Source organism: Lynx rufus, unplaced genomic scaffold (genome assembly GCF_022079265.1).
Source record: "Lynx rufus isolate CCGP_SWC_20201006 ecotype Redwood Valley unplaced genomic scaffold, mLynRuf1.p SCAF_22, whole genome shotgun sequence".
NCBI classification, from domain to species: Eukaryota; Metazoa; Chordata; class Mammalia; order Carnivora; family Felidae; genus Lynx; species Lynx rufus.
Genome location: NW_025814837.1, coordinates 17361351 through 17384639, shown reverse-complemented (window position 1 = coordinate 17384639; position 23289 = coordinate 17361351). Strand labels below are relative to the sequence as shown.

The 23289-nt window shown below is 43.9% G+C and overlaps 1 protein-coding gene across 1 annotated transcript in view; it reads left to right on the top strand.

Annotated features, from left to right (window-relative positions):
• LAMA3 (laminin subunit alpha 3) overlaps nucleotides 1–23289 on the top strand; it is a 274852-nt gene that overhangs the window by 151465 nt on the left and 100098 nt on the right. The window contains exons 24-32 of the mRNA XM_047087081.1: nucleotides 3551–3711; nucleotides 7140–7248; nucleotides 9445–9542; nucleotides 10681–10822; nucleotides 12502–12628; nucleotides 12718–12857; nucleotides 14393–14508; nucleotides 15686–15897; nucleotides 17328–17532. Of these exons, the coding sequence (XP_046943037.1) occupies nucleotides 3551–3711; nucleotides 7140–7248; nucleotides 9445–9542; nucleotides 10681–10822; nucleotides 12502–12628; nucleotides 12718–12857; nucleotides 14393–14508; nucleotides 15686–15897; nucleotides 17328–17532 (1310 nt within the window). The remainder of the gene's footprint in view (nucleotides 1–3550; nucleotides 3712–7139; nucleotides 7249–9444; nucleotides 9543–10680; nucleotides 10823–12501; nucleotides 12629–12717; nucleotides 12858–14392; nucleotides 14509–15685; nucleotides 15898–17327; nucleotides 17533–23289) is intronic.

Below are 23289 nucleotides of genomic sequence, written 5' to 3'. Positions count from 1 at the left end.
AACACTCTCTTACCTTGTTTTTCACAATTTAAGAGTGGTCTGGATCTCTTCCTACCTCTCCGGCTGCTTCCTTAGAATATCATTTACAGGTTCAACCTCTATCTAGCCATTAAGTGTTAGAATTTGTTGAGGTTCAGTTTTAGCCTTTGTCTTTTTACTTTATATTCTCTCCCTAAGCAGCCTCCTCCAAGCCTATTGTGTTAGATGCCAACTCGACACAGATAACTCCCAAAGTGGTATGTTCAGTCATACCTGTCCTTTTATGTGCAGAACAGCATTGCCAACTTCCTTCCTGACGTTACCTCTTAGGTGTCTCGAAGGGATCTCAAATTACATTTTACTACCTAAGTAAATGGTACCACCGTCCATCTAATTTTATAAATCAGAATTCTTAGGGTCATCCATGATTTCTTCCGTTCCCTCCCTTACCAAAGACAACCCATCCCTGAATCTTAATGTCTTTTCTTAAATGTCTCTACTTCTCTTCGTGTATCTTTCTTGCCCAATATTTGATCATCATCTTTCATGAGGATCTCTGCAGTAACCTCCTGATTAGCTCACTCACACCAGCTCTTGCCCATTGCATCTCCCAGTCCAGACTCCATATGATAGTCAGCATACTCATGTTGATAGAAATACAATATCTGATCATCACAGGCACTCTTGCCCCATCCTCACCCATACACAATTGGAACATTACGATAACAGCTTACTGCTTTAGGATAGAGACAAAAGATTTTAATGGCCTCTAAGGCTACCCCTCCTTCCTCCCAATGCCTCCTCTTGCTCTCTGTTCCTTGTCACTGTGGCCTGCCTTCAGTCTCTTGGACTTAACATTATTTGTTACCCTACAGCCTGTGTGTCATAGGGTAGCCTCCTACTGCAGGATGTTCCTTGTGCCTGAATGCTCCTCCCTCCCCCTGGGTCCTGGCTGTCTGTTCCTTGTCCTGTAGCACTCAGCCAAGTTATTGCTTCTTCAGGAAGTCTTCCCCTTCCCTAGTCTCCCTGACTGGCTCAGGCTGTCCTCTAAGAACCTATGCAGAATATTTGTCATATGTGTAATTTCACACTGTGTTTGTCTAATTGTCTAATTATTTGATTAAAGTCTGTCTGAGGGCAGAGACCAGATATGTCTTGTTTCCCATTGTATGCCCATCAGGTGAGCTGGCATAGAGGAGGTGTTTAATAAGTATAGATTGACCAAGTCATTTTGAATCCTCATTTTGACACCAGACATGTTAATCACCCCTCTTAGGTTTGTGTAAGTACCAGATTTGACATGCCTGCCTTTTATGTCTTTATCTTGAACACTCATAACCAGGTGAGGGCAGTTCTATGCCATAAAACCAGAAAGATCCTTCCAGTTTGACACTGGTTCTATTTAAGTTCCCTTTTACTAAGATAAATAACTGATAACAAATAGCAAATAGTAAAGTTTCTATTTGCCATCATTTATCGTTTATCTGAGTTTCTCAAAACCTACTTTTACCCTTAGATGAATTCAGAAGCCTTCCCACACATCTTCCAAAAAATCAATGACTAGGACTCAGAGTGGTAAGAACAATAGAAACTTATAATATAGTGCTGTGATAGAACTGGCAGCCAGTAATAACTTCTGGGAGAAAAGTGAATATACATTATTGGCTTGTGTGTGTTTTATGGTGGCGTGAAGACAGACAGACCCTTGTTTGGAGATGCCCCAGGGAGAAATGCTGCTAATAACCTCCCCACACAGACCCATAGTTCACTCCAGAACAGAGTGGAAAAGTGGTGTGGATATCCCACTTTTTTTTCCCCTGAAGTAAGTCTTTCTATTATATAAGTGATAGAAAAATCACCGGGGAAAGTATTAGTTGTGTGGTTCAGGGCTGTGCAGAGAGAACAGTAAATGTGAATATCCTGAAGACGGGGGGGAGGGAGGATTTTAATTAAGTATGGTAAAGGTTCGCTGGGCCTGAGATTACAGACTCAAGTGGGTTAAACTGCTGTGGAATGTAGTTCCAATATTGGCTCAGACATTCAATATGCACGTATACTTTGACCCAGCAATTCTACTTCTAGGAATCTTACAGAAATACCAGCATAAGGATATTTACCTATCTACACACACACACGCACACATACATACATACACGTGATCATGTAACATTCTATGCTAATAGGGAAAATTACAGACAATGTAAGTGTTGCCATCAATAGGGGATTAGCTAAATAAATTAATTTACACTCACACTGTGGAAAGGTGGGAGGCCATTAGGAAAATGAAGTTTATCTGTATGTAGCTACAGACAGAGAAAATCTTGTTGAGTAAAAAAAGCAAGACGTGGCAAAAGGCAATAATCACAGTTATGATCCTCAATATTTACAGAGTGCTTATGACATGCCAAATACCCTTCTAAGAGTCCTTCATATATTCATTCATTTAATCCTCATAATAATTTTAAGAGGTGGGTACTCTTGCTATCCTCATTTGTACACAGGAGGATACCGAAGCATACAGACATTAAGTAACTTGCTCAAAGTCACACAGCTGGAGGCAGTATGGTTCCATACTCCAAGCTCCTAACCCATAGGGGATGGTGGGGGCGGGTTGTTTTCTGGTTTGGTTTTGGTTTGGTTTTTTGTTTGCTTGTTTTTGGTACAAGGCCAGATAGTAAATATTTTCAGCTTTGTGAGCCATATGGACTCTGTTGGAGCTACTCAGCTCTGCTGTCATGGTATAAAAACATCCATGATTCCTACTATGAGCACAGTTTTTCTTTAAAAAAAAAAGAGGTACATATATGTGCATTTTCAGATGTGGAAAATGGTTTGGAAGCATGAAAACCAAACTATTACTAGTTATTATCCCAGGAGTGGGCTGCATATATCACGTCACGTTATCTGTATCCATATAATCGAAAGTTCACTCTTTAAATTGAAAAACAGCAAAAGAGCCTCAAGGCATACCTCCATCCTCTTCTCACCCATTGGAGATTGCTTTTTACCTCAAGTTTTAGAGTGTCTTTTGCCTTGAGAAACAAGGCAAATAATATGGGTAATAGGAGTAGAAGCCCCTATAAGTAAGGTTGCCAGATTTAGAAAAAAACACCAATGCACCATTAAGTTTGAATCACAGATAAACCACAGTTATGTGTTGTTTATCTGAATTTCATACTTAATGGTTCATCCTGCATTTTTTAAAGTTTATTTATTTATTTTTGAGAGAGAGAGAGAGGGAGTGTGAGCAGGGGAGGGGCAGAGAGAGGTTGGGGGTGGGGGTGGGGAAGAGGATCCGAAGTGGGCTCTGTGCTGACAGCAGAGAGTCTGATGCAGGGCTCGAACTCACCAACCACGAGATCATGACCTGAGCCCAAGTTGGAAGCTTAACTGAGTGAGCCACCCCGGCGCCCCCATCCTGTATTTTATCTGGCATTCCTACCCATAGGACCGCGTTTCTTACTGTGATGATGTACACTGTTCCCAGATGTCTGCTCAGCCTTGCCTTCACTGTTGCCCATGTAAACTCATCCGGTACATTTCACATCCACCTGCTCGGGCTCTCTGACAGGTGGAGATACAGCTGCGGCTGCAAGTTCCCCAGGTCGGCCACTACGTGGTGGTGGTGGAGTATTCCACGGGAGCAGACCAGCTGTCTGTGGTTGCTGTGCACATGCAGAGCCCTGGGTCAGTCCTGAGAGGCCAGGTGAACATCTACAGCTGCATGTACAGGTAATCAGTCCTGCCCTGGGGGATCCCTTTGTTCCTGAACGATCAGGAGGTCAGCTTTGGGAACTTTGGTTTTTATCTGGATTGGGATGTTGTTTCCTTTTTGAGGCTGATCTTGGAAACAAGCAGGTGACCGTGCTGTCTGGCGTCACCCCCAGTGTGAGTACTGGGAGACTTCTCTGTGGGCATCCTCTTGAAAATGTTGCATTTTCTTGAAAAACTGTGTATTCTACTCACTCCTTTCGCTCAGATTCCCAGGAAGCAGCACGACCTTTTTATTTTATTCTCCGTCACCCCTGTGTGGTGCAGTGAAGTCAGTGTTCTCACTTCACATGCTGTGTAGAGCACCTGGGTGCGTGGAATAGGAGAAAAGACTGTCTCTGTCACAACCACCTTCCCAACATGCCCTTCAGAAACTGGGAATAATTGATGTTTGAGGATCATCAGGTGAAAAATAATTAACCAAAGATTTTATTTTTTTTAATGCTTATTCATTTTTGAGAGAAAGAGTTTGCAAGCTGGGGAGGGGCAGAGAGAGAGGGGGACAGAGGGTCCAAAGTGGGCTCCCCACTGCCAGCACAGAGCCAGATGTGGGGCTCGAACTCACAAACTGTGAGATTGTGACCTGAGCCAAAGTCGGATGCTTAACTGACTAAGCCACCCAGGTGCCCCTAGCCAAAGATTTTAAAATTCACCCTGTTTAAGTTACTGTCTTCCAAGAACCTTGGTAAAGATTTATTAAAAGTTGTTTTTTTGTATAATATTTCAAGATATATGCAAATGTTCAGAATATGCTTTAATTAAAGAATCAGCTCAAGGAGTGTTTCCAACATGAAATTAATTGTATAATAATGGCACGGAAGTCAGTCTCTTCAGACAGCAGGTGGCAAACTGCAATGAACCCACCCAGTTCTTGGCCAAGGCCTTGGACATTTTATTACCACTACTTGCCTGTGGCTTTTTGTCAAACTTCAAATGACCTGAAGTAGTTGGACATTTTCCCTGTTTTGCAAATAAAAGAACTTATGAAAAGAGTTACTTTTAGGAGCTTAGAATGGAAACTTTTATGAGACTTGATGAAATGGTTATTGAATTAACATCATGCTCTCAGCAACCCTAAAAGAGCAGCTGTGAGGGCTTCTTTTAAAAATCATTTAGGGGCCCCTGGGTGGCGCAGTCGGTTAAGCGTCCGACTTCAGCCAGGTCACGATCTCGTGGTCCGTGGGTTCGAGCCCTGCGTCAGGCTCTGGGCTGATGGCTCGGAGCCTGGAGCCTGTTTCCGATTCTGTGTCTCCCTCTCTCTCTGCCCCTCCCCCGTTCATGCTCTGTCTCTCTCTGTCCCAAAAATAAATAAAAAACGTTGAAAAAAAAATCATTTAAAAAATCTCATCAGCCCTTTTCTCTGGGGTGATGATAACACAAAAACAAAAAAACAAAAACAAACAAACAAACCCACAAAAAAACAAAGGACATAATTGCATTTGGATTTTTAGTAGGAGTACCAGATGGGGCAAAAAAGTTCTCCAGAATGTTCTATCATTATCTGAAAACGTTAATCTGTGGATGACATCAGCAACCACTGGAATGTACACTCCTAGGTGGGTGGGTCACCTCACCACCTGAGTCCTGGAGACTGTTGGCCACAGGGCTGGGGCAGGGCTCCTCTGTACCCTGTTCCTCCAAGTCCACCCTCTGGTTCAGCTCTCTGACTCAGCTTTCCAGATCATATTGCTTGATCCCTGCTCCACAGGATACAAGGTGGTGATGGCTGAGAGCCCAGTAGGAAACACTGCTGATGTCCCTGGTGGCTCTCTGAACCGTCTCAGAAGAGGCTGAGAACATCTGTGCCAAGCAGAGAAGTGTTTTCAAAGCTCAGGAAAGAATGGTCACCCTTCCAGGGTTCCATAAGCCACGAGCTTGGTTTCATGACCTCTGTCTGGATGGCATTTGGGGAGGAGAACTGTGCGGTATTCCGCAGATCGTTTTGGCTCTGGACATGACAGCCCCACGTTCTTCACCAGGGACATTAGAATCCCAAGACAGTATTGTATTAGACTAGGACTTCCTTCTAATGTATTTGACCATTTCCAGGAAAGTCTCGTGGTATTATTTCAACTCCTCTAAAATATTTCCTTCTTCTCTACTTTGGCTGTCATGTGACTAAGTGAAAATGAACAGGCTATTAGTACTGGAGTCCAAAAATATGGTGCAATTGGAAAATATTTGACCCATAAAAGCCTATTTCACATGACAGGCCCTTTCGACACTGCAGCTTTTCCTGCTGAGGGTTGAACCTTTCCCAACATTCTCAAGTGAGTTCTAATGGTGTTATTTTAAAAAATATCCCAACAGAAAAGTCGCGGTGCTAATTAAAATACCACTTTTCAGAACAGTGTTGTGATAAATATGATCTGCCTTGTGTAAGAGAGGTGATCACTCATGATGAAATCAATCCCGTTATTACCGTTTGTCTATTCTTAGTAAGAATTTTAAAAGGATATGGATAAAACTAAGTCTAAATGAATCACTTAATATATTTAACTCCCAGGATTATGATTGAATCCAAAAGGAATGCACTTTAATTTAATACATGTACACATGCACAAAAGAGAAAACAACACAACTATTCATTGAGTTTCTAACCATGGCTCTGTATATACTATCTCATTTTAATCTTTATCAGAAAGTCATTGCATCAATCTTTTCAAACATCTCTCAGACAGTCATTTCTTCTCAGAGATAGATATAGTTTGTCTCTAGTTTCCAAATTGTATTTACAGACAGAAAAGTTGCTACAGAATATGAAGTCAGAAACATTTCTCCGAAAATACTTCCTTTAGGGGTTGTGCCCTTAGAGTGTGTTCTTTGGTTCCAAACCATGACCTTTGAAATGTTCCTGAACTCCGTATTTCACCTGATGGGGTGGAGGTAAGGAGCGTAGCTGGTACAATGAGGAAGGAAGGATGCGGAGGGCAGACTGAGCTTGCAAAGGCAAGCTCTGGTTTCTCATGGCTGGAGAAAGGCCAGCCCTAGTGCTGACATGGTGTGGAATCATCGCTGGGAGGCCAGTAGGCATCTTCAGTCACCAGTGGTACCAACAATACTGATAAATTTCTCATAGGTTGTGTCTAGGAGATCAGACGTTATTGACCCTGGGACTTTTTCTCCCGATGACTAGACTGAGTATTACATAAAGCTGGTTTGGAAAAGCTGCCCTGAGACGTGCAGCTCAGACCACAGCCGGAAGGTTCTTTCTCTTATATTGCTGGTGGACTGCATACATCCCTCTTAAACTCGTTGTGTAGGAAAATTTGCCGTCAGCAACCTGGTTATAAACAGGAGAAGCTGAAGAGCAGTCAGCTATCCCACGGGGAGGCACAAAGTCAGGGAGACCAGAGAAGTCAGGCTAAGAAAACTTTTTCCTCTTGCAGCATCCTCTGCCGGAGTGTTGTGACTGATGGCAGGAGTCGCATCGCTGTCTATGAACTGTTAGCAGATGCAGACATTCAGCTCAAAGTGCGTGGGGCCCGATTCCTTCTGGTATGCTTCTGTTTTGCCCTTTGAGTTTTAGAAGCATTTTGTTGTTATATCTATATTTTAAAACTTATTAAAAATGTTGGCGGTCTTTGTATTACATCTCTAAAATGAACCTGTGAAGAATTGCCAACTTAATGATGTTTTTCCTTCCCATCTAGAACTCTGTCTTGCCTCTTCCCTTATTTGAGCCTTTTTATAGCACTCAGTAAAGTTTGGTCATCACATTTGAACATATCTCACAAAACTCTATTTTATTAATGTTTATCCATTGTTACTATTACGAACGAAGTATCTTTTGTTCTTAATAGGTCCCAGTTTATTACCACGCTGGTATATAGAAATGCACTAGTTACTGCTTATTTTCTTTCCCATTTTTCCATTTTATTATGTCTATTAGCTTCTTGGAAAATTCCTTAAGAATTTTCAAGATTTCAATCACCTGGTATTTCTTTTCCAGACTATTGTTACTCTATCTTAAAAAGTATAGTATTCAGTTAGATATATATCGTTAAGAGTTAAAATTCCAAGTTTGGCAGATTAAATACCCTTCATGCCTTTCTTTTAATAGCACGACTTAAATATTGAGAATTATGATAAACACAGGCAGTGGGATCTGGGCTAGGGAGGGGTGGCTAGATTTATAATAAATGTCTCAGGGAACAGAAGAGTAACTAAGTATGAAGCAACTTCCTGTCATTGCTAATATTAAGCATGTATCACATTCTGGGAAATGCCAGGCCAGCCTGTTCTGATATGTTTTAAATATTTGTGCTTGACAGTATTAAAAACTTAGAGCCTTCTCTGAAAAATTATCTTGCATTGAGTTGCTAAAAGTTATTACATGAATTATGTAATGACTTAAGACTTTCTTTTTAAAATTGTGACTCTTTTTATAAACATAACAATCCAAGCTAATCTTAACCTCCTCATCTTTGGAAATTATAACGGGACTGAATCTTTATCTAGTAAGCATAAGTTTGTCCTTTTTGACATAGTCAAATGTCATTCAGAGTCAAATATCATTCAGATGTCTAACTACAATTTAAGCTATGTGAGGGCAGGGGTATTATCCATCTTGGTCTTGTAGGATCCCCTAGTCTCAGTGCCTGGCATGTAGTAGGTGTTCAATAAAAATTTTTATTGAATAGGTTTGTGATCAAGCCGATAATACAGTTTTGATTAAAATAAAATGTATTGATAAGTAAAAAACTAGCTCTGGAGACAGTTCCTTCAGTGAAGCCCAAATGTGCCTGAGATTTGAGTCCTCCTCTATTAAGAAAGATTGTTTGTGGGGTTTTCTTGTTTTTGTTTTTTATTTTTCATTTTTTTAAACATCAAGTTTGTTTTTAAATTTTTATTTATTTTTGAGACAGAGGGAGAGACAGAGTGCAAGCAGGGGAGGAGCAAAGAGAGAGGGAGGGAGATAAAGGTCCTGAAGCAGGCTGTAGGCTCTGAGCTGTCGGCACAGAGCCCGACATGGGACTCGAACTCATGAACCGTGAGATCATGACCTGAGCCAAAGTCGGACGTTTAACTGACTGAGACACCCAGGCACCCCTGTTTTTTGTTTTTTTTTTAATGTTTATTTTAATGTTAATTTATTTTTGACAGAGAGCACAAGAGGGGAGGAGCAGAGTGAGAGGGAGAGAGAGAGAGGACCCAAGTAGACTCCGTGCTGTCAGCACAGAGTCTGATGCACAGCTCGAACTCACAAACCGTGAGATCGTGACCTGAGCTGAAATCAAGGGTTGGATGCTTAACCAACTGAACCACCCAGGCACCCCAAGAAAGATTATTTGTAGCAGGAGCTGGAGACAACAGGCTTGAATGGTAGCCTCCCTTCTTGCCTCCCACATTCCCCCTCTCCCTGCCAAGGCATCTGAAGAGCCAGCATCAACCCAGGGCAGGAGAGAGAAACAGGCACCAAAAGTCACTGACAAAGAGTTGTTTTTGAACTTTCATGATTTCATTTATTCATGTGACTATTCCAAGAGCATTTAGGCAGTGATCCTGTATACTAGGAAAGAGGGTTTGTTGTACATAACGATGTCATAGGGAGTGCCATTCTGCAATGTTTACTACTTTAAAATAACAATGATGATTTCTGTACTTAACAGCTTTTTTAAGAGTATGTTTGACCATACCATTGGCTTTGCTAATAACCATGACGTACCTTTTTGCATTGTATTTGCTCAACAGCATCAAATTTGTATCATACCCATTGAAGAATTCTCAGTTGAATATTTGAGACCTCAAGTCAAGTGCATTGCCAGTTACGGGCAATATGTTAATCAAAGGTAATGAGTTCCCTTCCTTTCTCCCTTGTTGGTGCTCTGAGTGGTACTGTAGGACTTGCAAAGCTGTGACTTTATGCTTCCCTTCAGAAGTGATCACAGGCCAAGGTGCTAAAGGCTGGTGATCGCTTAAAAGAAAAAATGAGCTAACTCATTTCCCCTGGCAGTCTTTCCAGAATTTCATAGTCTTAGGAAGCTGACAGAGTAGCAACTGAGGGAAATGGTTAAGCTTTTCCCTGAACGGTACTTACTGACTTGTGTTCTGAGCCCTCCCAAAGGCTCACTTTGTTCTCACCCTTTAATGTCTGTGTCTGAAGCTCTTCATTAAAAAAAAAAAAAAATCATAGGGGCACCTGGGTGGCTCAGTCTGTCGGGCATCTGACTCTTGGTTTCGGCTCAGATCACAATCTCTCGATTTCATGAGTTTGAGCCCCGCATCGGGCTCTATGCTGATGATGCAGAGCCTACTTGGGATTCTCTCTCTCCCTCTCTCCCTCTGACTCTCCCTCACTCACACTGTCTCTGTCTCTCTCAAAAATAAATGAATAAATTAAAAAAAAATTTTTTTAAATCATGAAAATAATGACCCATCTCACTATGTTATGAGAATTAGCTAACCAGTGATTATCGGGGTTTGGGGAGGGTTGTTTTGTTGTAGATTCAGAAATAACTTACAGACACAGTCATGAAATCTTAGCATATGGTTAGGGCTACAGCAACCACCAAGACAGGGAAATCTAGCTGTGCCTGAAAGAAATGATGTGCATTTGTCCTGTTTGTTTTTGTATAATTTTATGTCAACATGTTTGTTTAGAGGTGAATAATAATGTTTCATTGCATCACTCCATTTAACATGAATTTTAGTTCTAGAAAGGAAAGTTTTGTTAAGTTTCTTTCTATCTGGTTACTATTTTTCAAAATTAAGATTTTATTTCTGTTTTAGCTTACTGTATCAAGCAGGCTCCTGGAATACACTTGGCTAACTGACTACACCGAGTGTCTCTGTCCAAAGATATCCACAGTCCTGTGGTTCTTCCAAGACTGGATCCTTTTGATGTCACACAGTCTTATGCTCACAGTCTACCTCCTCCCCAATGGACAGTTCCATTTTTGGTTGTTTTTTTTAATATTTTTTTTTCAGTGCTTCTTGTGTCTCCCTGGTTCTCAAAACTCCCCCAACAGCATTAATTTTGGATGTCCCAAGTGGTGAGTCTTCCCTCCTCCTGCCCCAAGATCCTTCACCTTCTGCTGATGTTACTGGAGTCACCTTGAAGGCGCCACAGGTGGGACACCTCTCGAGTGTGTTGTTTCGAAATCATGGTTCTCAAAGTGTGGCCTTTACCAGAAGCATCTGCATCACTTGGGTACTTGGTAGAAATTCAGGTTTGCAAGCCCACCCCAGGACTACTGAATTAGAAACTCTGGAGGTGGGGCCCAGGAGTATGTGTTTTAATAAATTCTCCAAGGAATTTGCATGTCCGTAGAGTTTGAGGACCTCTACTCTCAATTTTGGGGAATCCCTCACATGAGACATCTGTCTAATCCTGTCTATGACCATCCCATCCTGATGTCCTCTTCCTTTTCTGTATCTCTGTCTACGCAGTCATATGGCAATTTTTCATGGTTATTTTGTGACACTTTATATTTTCATGGGCTACTGGTATTTAATATTGTTGAGTTTATCACTTGTCTTCCCAAGTTGGAATGCAAGCACTTTCAAAAGCTACTCTGGCTAACAGATTTTTTTTTTAAATAGTTTGCATCCCCAACTATACCAGCAAAATGCCTTTCAGGCAGGAAATTCTCAATCAACATTTATTGATTAATAACCTATAGCATGAAGATGAAATATAGTAAGGGACTATATTTTTTAACTGTAAATTATGAAATTGTAGGACTTACCATTTGTCCTGATATTATATCCTTTTAATCCTAAAGATGGCTCATGTCATTTCACATTGCATCAAGTTAGAAAAATAACAGGATTTGGAGATAAAATTTAATAAGATCCCGTATGGGAAAGGCCACCTAGAATCATAGGGGGAAATGAATTGAAATCATGACAAAGGATTTCTAGGCCTGGCTTTGCTCTTCAATTAGAGTATGACGTTTATCAAATTACCTGCCTTCTTCAAGTCATGATTCTCATCTGGAAGATGAAGATAATCTTTTATTATTGCTGTTTTTCTTGTGTGTGTGTTTTTTGTTTTGGTTTTTGGGTTTTTTTTTTTGAGGGTTTGAAAAGACTCATTACTCACATAGTGAGGTTTTCTGGGGAGAGCAGGGCTCACACTCAAGCTTGAGCAAAAGTTGAGGCATGACTCTGGTGTTCCCTGTGGTTGGGCTGGGGTGTCGGGAAGGTGGAAGAATCCAAGGTGAGGGCTCCCTTCCCATGGGCTAGAATTAGTGTGCCTTGAACTTCTTGCCCGTGCCAAGGGGTGTGCACCCAGGCTTTCTTACGAGCTTGTGCAGGTGTGGGACAAAATATTAAAAATGAGTGATGGGGCTTGACACCTGTCAGGGGTCAGACATCCAAAATGGAGTCTGACTCTTCGTTACAGGGTTATTACAAGTAGTTCTTGAATGCAGGAAACATTTGTGCACAGCCTCTTGGCAAACATTGTGCATTTATGTACCTAAGAGTGAAGTTGTTGAGTGATATGTTTGACTTTGGTAAAAGCTGCCAGACAATTTTCAAAAGTCATTGTACCAAATTACACTCCATCCAGTATCATTTATGGTTGTACCACCACTGGTTTATCCATTCTGAGTTGTGGGTCATTTGGTTTATTTCCAGTCTTTCTGATTACAAATAGTGCTGCTGTAAACATTCGAGTGAACGTTTTGTGTGATCCTAGGTTTTCACCTCACTTGGGTAAATACCTAGGTTGTTTTGGTTTTTAACCTCCAAATATTCATAGTTCTGCAGCTTGAAGAGTTTTTTTTCTTTGTTTCCACTTAGAACCAAATGACCCTGAGAGGACTTGTACCACACCTGGGCAGATATGTCATTGTCATCCATTTTTATCAGTCAGCGCACCCAACATTTCCCACGCAGGTGTTTGTGGACGGAGGGCGGCAGTGGGCAGGTGAGCTTCAGGGAGCAGGCGCCATGGCTGATTGCCCGGCTCGTCCATGCCTTACTGTGACAGGAACTCCTCTCTTGCTCTGCCCCCAGGTGTCTTCCGTGCCTCTTTTTGCCCCCACACACTTGGCTGCAGGGACCAAGTGATTGCTGAAGATCAGGTTGAGTTTGACATCTCAGAGCCAGAGGTAGCTGTGACTGTGGAGGTTCCAGAAGGAAAGTCCTTAGTGTTGGTATGTTCTTCTTGTCCCTCAGTTTGCCTTGGTCAGCCATTCGGTGTGCCTGTTTGGCTCATGATGACATCTCCACCAGGGAATTGAAGTCATATTTCTAGAAAAATGTTTAAATTTTACGGCTACCTTTTACCAAAAAAAAAAAAAAAAAAAAAAAAGCGACAATTAATGTCAAAGGAAATTAGAACAATACGTAAGTGAACAGGAAGAGAAAAGTCCCCGCAAGAAACTCTGGTGAACAAGAATCTCACTCTACATCAGACCCTCCTCACTCCTCACCTGACTGGTCTCTTTCTGAAGCATGTAATACTCCTTTGTTCTTGAAGCTTTCTTTTTTGGGCTGCCATAGCTGTTTCTCTCATTTTGTTCTCAATTGCTCTAGTGTTCCTTCAGTGACTTCTTTTTCCCTTTGTCCCCGTATGGTGGCATTCCCTTGGGTTCGATGCAAAGCCCTCTTGTTCTGTCCTTTCTCTGTGGATACTACCATCTGTACCCATTGATTCCATTCTCTCTTCTGGGGGAATGACACCACATCTCTGAATTCATCTCTGATATTTTCTGAGCTCCAGGCCCAGTTTGGGACCATCTACTGCATATCTGCATAGCCAGAGACCTTAGGAGTCCCTCAGACTTAAGCCTGTTACTTGCACAGCCCCAGGTATCCCCTACCCTGTTCCTTACCTTGGTTGATGGGATCATGGTCACTCAATGCCTGTAAAGGCTTCCAGAGAGCCAGGTAACATTGTCCAGGCCCTGCTGTGTGACCCTCTAGTTTCTTCCTCATGCTTCCTTCTCTCTCTGAGGATGCCATCTTCCTAGGGATAGGGACCTGGCTTTATGCATTTTATATCCCCTGTGCCTAGAACACCACCTGGCACATGGTGCTTGGCAAATGCTTATTGATTGACTAACATGAGGGCAGTGAGCTCTCTGTAAGCTGTAAGGTGGTAAATAGTTCACAAAGACATTTGAAATTTCCTATAGCATTTATTACTGGAATAGTCTGATCTGTAGTAAGAGTAAGAGAGCCGAGCAGTACTTTTAAAGCCTAGGGCTGCCGTCATTCATGCTAAAGTGTCTGACATGATGTAAATTTCAGGGCAAGCCACGGTCCGAGTTTCCCCCATTGATCCTGCCATTTTGGTTTGTTCACCTTTAAAAATACAAATTGCAACCTCTGGAGATCCAGAGCCATCCCAGGCATAGATCACATGGGGCCCTGGCAGTCCTAACAGGCTCCTGCTCACCCCTTAGATCTCCTATCCCCACACAGCACTAAGGCTGCCGCTTCTCTGAGCAGGCGCTCTGAGGGACCGGCCCCGGCCCATGCTGTTCCTTACATAGGGACGTGAGTTGAGCCTTTAACACTGGCTTAAAGTAGTTCTTGTGATTCTTTTTTTTCGTAAATCCTGTTTCGGTTGGTCTTGGGCTTAACAGTAAAGAACATGGATCTTAGTGAAGAGAAAATATAATGAATAGCTGTAGGTGTGCCCTGCTGTTGGAAATCCAAAGACACGCTGACAGGTTTCCTTTAGGTCCGTGTTCTGGTGGTGCCTGCGGAGAATTACGACTACCAAATACTTCACAAAAAATCAGTGGACAAATCATTTGAGTTTATCACCAATTGTGGAGGAAACAGTTTTTATATTGAGTAAGTATAACTTTGTGGAGATTCAGAAGGCTCTCCCACATTCCCACTGGGAGCAAGGCCCAGGGTGGGGCTGGCCTTTGGGTCTTCTTCTTCCTGGTGCCCAAGGAGGTGGCAGTGAGTCCTGGGTCTGGAGCGGGAGGTGCTTTTCCTCTGCATACACCATCCCACACCAGACCTTGTCCTGCATATCTGGGCAAGGTTACCGTCCTCAACATCGATCTCTCCAGAGGTTCACCCTCCAAGCTGCGATTCATGGGCTGCTTAGGAGTTTCTTGGCCTCTTTGCCGCTTCCTGTTGTCCAACTCAGATTCCTAAAAGACAACCAGAAGGGGTAGTTTCTACTGGGAGAGCACGTCAGCCCGGATTCTCCCTCTCGTTTGCCATCTGATTGAATGAGGAGTGTCACAGAGAGGTTGACTTCCCTGTCCCCTCACCCTGTGTCCCTGAATGCTAAGAGCCTAAGATATTCCCGAGTATCGGTTCCCACTCTTCACTTCTGCAGACACTCCCTGCCCCCTTGGAGGCTTCCTGAGGGACCCAGGAGCTCCAGGTTGCCCTGGTAGGCAAACGTCTCCTGTACAGAAAATATTAAGAGTAAAGGCCCTGAAGTCAAATAGCTATGGGTTTGAATGCCTCCTTGGTCACTCTGTAGCTCTGTGGCCTTGGGCATGTTGCTTAACTTCTAGAAGCCTCAGTTGCCTTATCTATGAAATGAGGCTTAGGCCTAACTTGGGTGGTTGTGAGGTTGAGACGTAGGCAAAACTTCTAACACACAGCATTCAATAAATATAGGTACTTTGCCTTGCCTTCCTCTTCATTGTTATTGTTATTGGTATAGACACATATAGGTATAATTTTTTTGGTAACCACTTTATTGAGATATAATTCACATACCATGGAATCCATCCTGTAGGTGAATTTTCACCCTTTTATTTCAGCTATCAAAAGTTCCCACCAGCCAGTCCTGTGATGTGCTCTGGAGTGGATGGGCACAAGGAAGGGTGGCTGTCACTGGCTGTGAATCCAGGGGTGGGATAGTCTCTCATTTCTTCCCAGACTCCAAAGCCAGAGCCCCGTCCCTAAAACACCCTTTGGTGGAGCAAGAGGGAAGGAGAGGTTGGGAGTCTTACTGGGCATGCCTCCCGCGATAATACCGTGAGTTATTTTGTCTTCACAGCCCCCAGACGGCCTCTGGATTCTGTAAGACCTCTGCCAGATCCCTGGTGGCCCTTTACCACAAGGGTGCACTGCCCTGTGAGTGCCACCCTACTGGGGCCATTGGCCGTCACTGCAGCCCAGAGGGCGGGCAGTGCCAGTGCCAACCCAATGTCATTGGGCGACGGTGTACCCGCTGTCGAGTGGGCTACTATGGATTCCCACGCTGCAAGCGTAAGTGCGTGTTTGGGTCATCCAAGGTTGTCTCTGGCCCCAGGTGGGTGATGGTCAGCTAGGGCGGGCAGGCCTTTTTTTTTGAGAGAGAGAAAGAGAACGAGGGAGGGATTGAGGGAAAGGAAGAGAGAGGATCCCCAGCAGGCTCCACGCCTAGCATGGAGCCCAACACAGGGCTCAGTCTCACAGCTGTGAGATCATGACCTGAGCCAGTATTGAGAGTGAGACACTTAACTGACTGAGCCACCCAAGTGCCCCTAGGGCAGGCTTTCTTGAATTACACTGTCCTGGAGACTCACCTGTCACCTGGAGATCTTGTGAAAATGCAGATTCTTATTCAGGAGGCCTGGGTTGGGGGCTGAGAGTCTGCATGTCTCTTAAGGACTCAGATGATGCCCATGCCGATGGTCCATGGACCACATTCTGAGTAGGTAGGTTCTAGAAGAGAAACATTTGTTTTTCCCATGTTATGGGACCCATGCACTTGGCAAAGCAGGTGAGTGTAAAGAGCCTTAAGCATGGAAATATTGGGAGGCTCAATCCCTCTTCCTATCGGAAGCCCCTTCAATTTTTGCAGCCTAACCAGAGTTCAACTGAAATAGGAGGAGGTGGGGCACCTGGTTAGCTCCGTTGATTAAGCATCTGACTCTTGGCTTTGGCTCAGGTCATGATCGCACGGTTCACAAGTTCAAGCCCCACATTGGGCTCTGTGTTGACAGCATGGAGCCTGCTTGGGATTCTCTCTTTCCTTTTCTCTCTGCCCCTCCCTAACTCATGCATGCATGTGTGTGCTCTCTCTCTCTCTAAAAATAACTAAATAAAACTTAAAAAAAAAAAAAGAAATAGGGGGGAAGGGCCAGGGTCACAGGAGCATAGTACTGTCTGAATGGGAAGCCCAGGGAATTTTATCTAAGAACCATCTTGTGGCCCGAGATGCTGGGTCAGCATAAGCCATGTGCAGTGAGAGGTCCTGGTGTAGTGCACACAGAGTCCTCTCCTGGAGATCAGCCGATGCCTAGTGGGGGTCCTGCTGCTGTATCATGCCCTGACCTTGAGCTCAGTGCACTAGGGTGATGTGGAGGCACTTCAGGGAGCCTGTGAGGAACAGGACCCTCTGACGAATGAGAGGTGTCTCATTAGAATGGCTTGTAACTGCAGCTAGGTGGGTTCCTTTGAGTACCTGTCTCGGTGCCAGTGGGTCCAGCTGTGCCTCACACTGTGTCTGCCATGAGCAGGTGGTATGGTTGGTCTTGACTCCAAGAAAGATACCTTTCAGATCTACCATGCGCAATAATGGCCATAGTAAAGAAAAAGTGAGACATTTCTCCCAGACCCTTAGAAGCTTCTGGAAATCCCGGTAGTTGGTGAAGTCCTGCTGGTGGCCAGGCGGTGTCTAACCCTTACACCATGTCTCTTTATTCCCTGGCCAGCATGCAACTGTGGCCGGCGCCTTTGTGAGGAGACGACGGGGAAGTGCCTCTGCCTTCCCCACACGGTCGGGCCCCAGTGTGAGCTGTGTGACCCGTATTCCTTCAGCTTCCACCCCCTGGCTGGCTGCGAAAGCTGCAACTGTTCCAGGAGGGGCGCCATTGGAGCGGCCACCCCGGAGTGTGACAGGGACCACGGGCAGTGCAGGTGAGCTCAGGTGGATTCGCCTGTTAGGGCCTGTTATAGGAAGATGTCATCCGCACGCTCCGATCACCATTACTTCCCGTGTCTCACAGCTCCAAGGACTGCACTGTGTTCACCTCAGGGTGGAGCTCCCCACCGAATGGGCTGTGGCGTGTGGAGTAGCGGTCCCCTCGGACCTGGGGAGCCTGGGGAGGTGGATGGCCAGTCGCCTGAGGTCACACAGCCTTACCCATTCACTCCAGCGTTGTTCTCAGTGTGTCCCATATGTATGCATAATTAAGTTACCATTTCTTCTACTGTGTCACCTTGTGGTGAGCACTAGCCATTTGTATTTAGGTTTGGGCTCCAAATCTTCATTCTAGGGTAACCAGGCAGGTTTGTTGAGGACAGTGCATGCATGACAAGGTCCAAAGCCCCCAGGCCTGCCACCCTGTCTCAGACAGGCAAGCTCGAAGCGGGGTTGGGGCCTCCACAGTGGGCCTTGGTTGGGGGTAGACAGGCAAAATAGGTAGGTATACTCTAGAGAGCTTGACCTGAGAGTGGGGCTGTGTGGGGACTAACCGAGAGGTCCAGCGACTGATAAGAAACAGTGGCTGACGTCAGCTCCCGCAGACACTGCGTTGCTAAGAGGTTCTGCTCAGCAGGTTGAGCTCTCATTGGAAACTGGAGGCCAATGTCACCTGATTGCATGTCGTCAACCTGATCTCAGCAGGACTGGTGAATGGCCACAAGGGATGAAGGCTAGATCCAATCTCCTAGGAGCACAAGCTGGAAAGAGTGGAGCAGGAGGTTATGTGGCAGGAAGACTGAAGCAGAGCCACCACATTCCAGGCCCGCGTGGCAGTGTGCAGGAGCAAGCAAGCGTAAGGGGTGTCACCCGCCCTATACTCCCACCCATGATGGGGAGTGGATGGTTTGGAGTCCGTGCCTGTGGTCTGGGTGCGACAGGCCAGACAGCGGCGGGGGCACGGTTGCTACTGGTGGCAGGCATCCGTGACTGTAGTTCAAGAGCGGCTGTGTTAGTTTCCTGTAGCTGCTGTAACAAATTATCACAAATCGGATGACTTACAACAATAGAAAGTTATTTTCTTATCGTCAGGCTAAGAGCCCAAAATCAAGGTGTTGACAGTGTCATGCCCTTTTTGAAGTCTCTGGGAGGGAATCTGTTCCAGGCCTTTCTCTTACCTTCTAGTGTTGCCAGCAGGTCTTGGAGTTGCTTGGCTTATAGATGCATGACTCCAGTCTCTGCTCTTCACATTTTCTGTGTTTTGCTCTTCACATTCTCCTCTGTGTATGTGTCTCTTATAAGGACACAGTCAAATTGGATTAGGGCCACCTTACTCCTGCATGACCTCATCTTAACTTGACTATGTCTGCAAATACCCTAGTTCCAAACTTCTCAGGTCCTGGCGATTAGAACTTGAACGCATCTTTTTGGGGGAGAAAATTCAACTGTCTATAGCAGCCTAAGGAAGGACCCTTGACCACACCTTTAATTGTTGCCCGGGTGCCTAACAGCTCCTTTGTGCTACAGGAAAGGAAGCTGAGTGACAGCCTGAGTCATGAAACATTCTGAGTCTTTAAAACCACAGGTGTGAGTCCCCCTTGAGTCAGCTCAGTTGCTCATTCTTCTCAAACCAGGAGCCTAAATTGAGTGTGATTTGCACAAAGAATTTGGAGGTGATATTCAGTGTTTTCTCACCACCATTAGTTAACATTACAACAGGTTCTGTTCCCTCCAGTACTTAAGCTGTTCTCTGGAAGGAAGTCAGGCACTTAGTTCATTACTGAAGATGCTACATTGGGTGTCAAATGCGCCCATGGGCCTGTGAAAACGTCTGACTTATTTCCACTTAATTACTGACGTAAGAAGACAATGGCACTTAGGGTGGAATCACAGACGTCCACCAGCACCTGTAGGAATGCAGGAATGCTAAAGAACAGAAGACACACTGTGCCCAGGAGATGCTTATAGGCTTGTGGCTGGAGAAGGTGGAGAAGCAGGAAGCTAAAAGGACCTCTCGGCGCCGATCACGACCCAATGAACTTTATAGACAGGAAAGAGAGAAGCAAAAGAGGTGTATGATCCTATGACTTCGTTACTGACCTAGATTTGCTTCTCCAGGGAAAATTGCCTCCATTCCCCCTCTTTCAACCCTTGGTCCAAAAAAGTAGCTGGACAAATGCCAGAATCATGTAGATTTGCTCTCTCACATGGCCATCACTACCTCATTTCAGCTGGGCTATTTGGTATTCCTTTCCACATCTCCTCTCCTGACCTCTTTATTTCATATAGCTGGCTTTTTTTCTTCTATTCTTTCATTGATGGGTGTCATTTTCCCTCTGGAGGCTAACAGCCCCACTACACTTTTCATCTTGTTCTTTTCTACCTCTCCCAAAGGCCTTCTTCCCTCAAATAGCAATTTTTGCACTGTTATTTTCTACTACTCCCTTACCACTGGCATCTCCCTTTTTATGTTCCGTAGCTGCCAGTCTCCCTTTCTTGAAATACAAAACCCTCTTATAGACAGCAAACTGACAGCCAGTCATAAACATTTAATGCCAGAGCTCCAGAGTATTTGTAAATAAAATGTGTGACTCTCAATGGAAACATCCACAAGGATAGGGAAGATGGAATATTTCTCTCCATGAAGCCAAGACAGCAACACCAACAAGGTCTTCCATGTTGGTATGATAAGTGGTCATGGAAGAATTAGAACAACAGTTGAAAGACAGTTATCCAAGCCAGTCTGTTGCTGCTGAAACACTGTCTAAAACACACACAAATATCCTCAGATATCTCCTAGAACATCCACCAGACCAAAGGAAACCATAGAACTAGTACTGGCTTCAGAAAAGGAAATCCAGGGTGTTATAAAAAAGGCAAACAGATTGAATTAGGAATAGTTATTTTCATTTTAATATATTTGAAGGACAAATCAAAGGAAATAATTCAGTGCCTTTTTGTGGAATTGGTTTGTGTGAATCCTTCAGCATGAAGAGTATCTGACAAATAAGCAGGGTGAACGAAAGGGGAGGTCTTAGCAATAAAATCCTCTGCTCACTTGGAACACCTGGGTGGCTCAAGTCAATCAAACATCCAACTTCGGCTCAGGTCATGATCTCACAATTCGTGGGTTTGAGCCCTGTGTTGGGCTCTGTGCTGACAGCTTGGAGTCTGGAGCCTGCTTCGGACTCTGTGTCTCCGTCTCTCTCTGCCCCTCCCCTGCTCATGCTGTGTCTGTCTCTGTCTCTCAAAAATAAATAAACGTTAAAAAAAAATCCTCTGCTCACTCAAGAGGCATAGCAGGAATCTAGAGATAAAAAAAAGCCGAGAGAACAAGGTTTTGTCTGAACAGGATAAGCAATGCATGACCTAGAGGATGTGAAACTCAGGGAAGAGCAGGAGAGGAAGATAAACAAGGGTGTGCAGAATGGTTATCAGGGAGGGAGAGTGCTGGCCGAGGATGGAGCCCAGGATTCTGTAGTGGCCTCAATCACAGCTGTGTGAAGAAACTTTTAAAGTCCTAAATACTGAAAACATTATAGTTAAAACTTACTAAGCCACAAAATAAGTGTGTGGCAGACCAATAGAGTCCTGTTTTTCCATCATGACTACTTCGGCTTTTCTTTCGAAAGCTGAACATACAAGTAAAAAGTTTGGGGCTGGGGGGCACCTGGGTGGCTCAGTCGATTAAGTGTCCGACTTCGGCTCAGGTCATGATCTCACAGTTCATGAGTTTGAGTCCCGCATCAGGCTCTGTGCTGACAGCTCAGAGCCTGGAGCCTGCTTCAGATTCTGTGCCTCCCTCTCTCTCTGCCCCTCCCCTGCTTGTGCTCGATCTCTCTCGCTCTCTCTCTGTCAAAATAAATGAATTAATTAATTAAAAAAAAAAGAGTCTGGGGCTGAGATGGCAGTTTGGGATTGGTTAGAGTAACTGAGGACCCCAAGGAGTATGTGTGGCCACCCAGGAGGAAGCACCAGGTGTGGGTTCTGCAGGGGGTACCTTTGTTTCATTGTTGAAGGCAAAGGAACCAAGGAGATGGAGAAGCAGTTTTCAGGCAGGAGGCAGAGAGGAATTCTCTGTCTGAAAAAGGGAGAATTCTAAAAGGGGATAACTGGTCAACAGAATAAATTGCTGCAAACAGAACCTCACACATGGTTTCTCAATCCTGCTGCCACAGAAAAAGGAAATCAAGAATACATTAAAAGTTGGAAAAATGCATTGAGGCACCATCTGTGATAGATAAATAGATTTACCATAATATTTTAGGTAGAAATTATAAGGGGTGTTTAATAAAGTTTCACTAGCCAATGACAATTCAGGAGATTGAAAAATTCCTAACTCAGGACAAAGGCATACTGTGTAGTTCTGCCCAAGCCCAAGGAAACATCAACAGGAATGGGATCTCATTGGCCTGTATCACACCTAAACCAAGAGATGAAATTGGTTCTCTTGACCTTACCAAAGAGACTGAAATAACCTGATGGGATGACATATCTCTCCATGATCAAAGTACATTTGTCATGAAAGGGCCCTTGACAGATAATGCAAGAAATAATTTCAGTTTATTATGACTATAAATTGCACAAATTGCTCATGGTAATTCCACTGTTTATGCTGAAAAAGCTCTGGATTACCCAAAGGATTATTTTTTTTTTAATATGAAATTTATTGTCAAATTGGTTTCCATACAACACCCAGTGCTCATCCCAACGGGAGCCCTCCTCAGTGCCCATCACCCACTTTCCCCTCCCTCTCACCCCCCATCAACCCTCAGTTTATTCTCAGTTTTTAAGAGTCTCTTATGGTTTGCCTCCTTCCCTCTCTGTAACTTTTTTTCCCCCTTCCCCTCCCCCATGGTCTTCTGTTAAGTTTCTCAGGATCCACATAAGAGTGAAACCATATGGTATCTGTCTTTCTCTGTATGGCTTATTTCACTTAGCATCACACTCTCCAGTTCCATCCATGTTGCTACAAAAGGCCATATTTCATTCGTTCTAATTGCCAAGTAGTATTCCATTGTATATGTAAACCACAACTTCTTTATCCATTCATCAGTTGATGGACATTTAGGCTCTTTCCATAATTTGGCTACCAAAGGATTATTTTTTTAGAAAATAATAGAGGGGTGCTTGGGTGGCTCAGTCAGTTAAGTGTCCAACTTTAGCTCAGGTCATGATCTCATGGTTCATGAGTTTAAGCCCCGCATTGGGCTCTGTGCTGAGAGCTCAGAGCCTAGAGCCTACTTCAGATTCTGTGTCTCCCCCTCTCTCTGCCCCTCCCCTGCTCACACTCTGTGTGTCTGTCTCTCAAAAATAAATAAACATTAAAAATTTTTTTTCTAAAAAGAAAACATTAGAGAAAAGAATGATCTTCTCCTCACCCCCAAACAAAATTTCCTGATGGAAATGAAGAATGTGTTTAGAGGAACCTAAAGTTCATGTGAAGGAAATGATCAAAGATGTCTGGAACTTGCAACAAAAAGTAAAAACCTTTCTCAGTGATACAACAGACTGTCTTGCAGTTGTACAAATTATCACAGATCACAAAACTTAAACATTGGAATTTTCAAATTTTATTTCACTGTTTGTAGGTGTTCAAGTTTATCATACTAAAATAAAATGAAACTTACAAATATTAATCTACTTTAAAATAAGTTACAAGAATAATTGTAGCAATCCACAATACTCAATCTCTATTTAATTAAAACTGTTTAGGGGTGGCTGGGTGGCTCAGTTGGTTAAGGACCTGACTC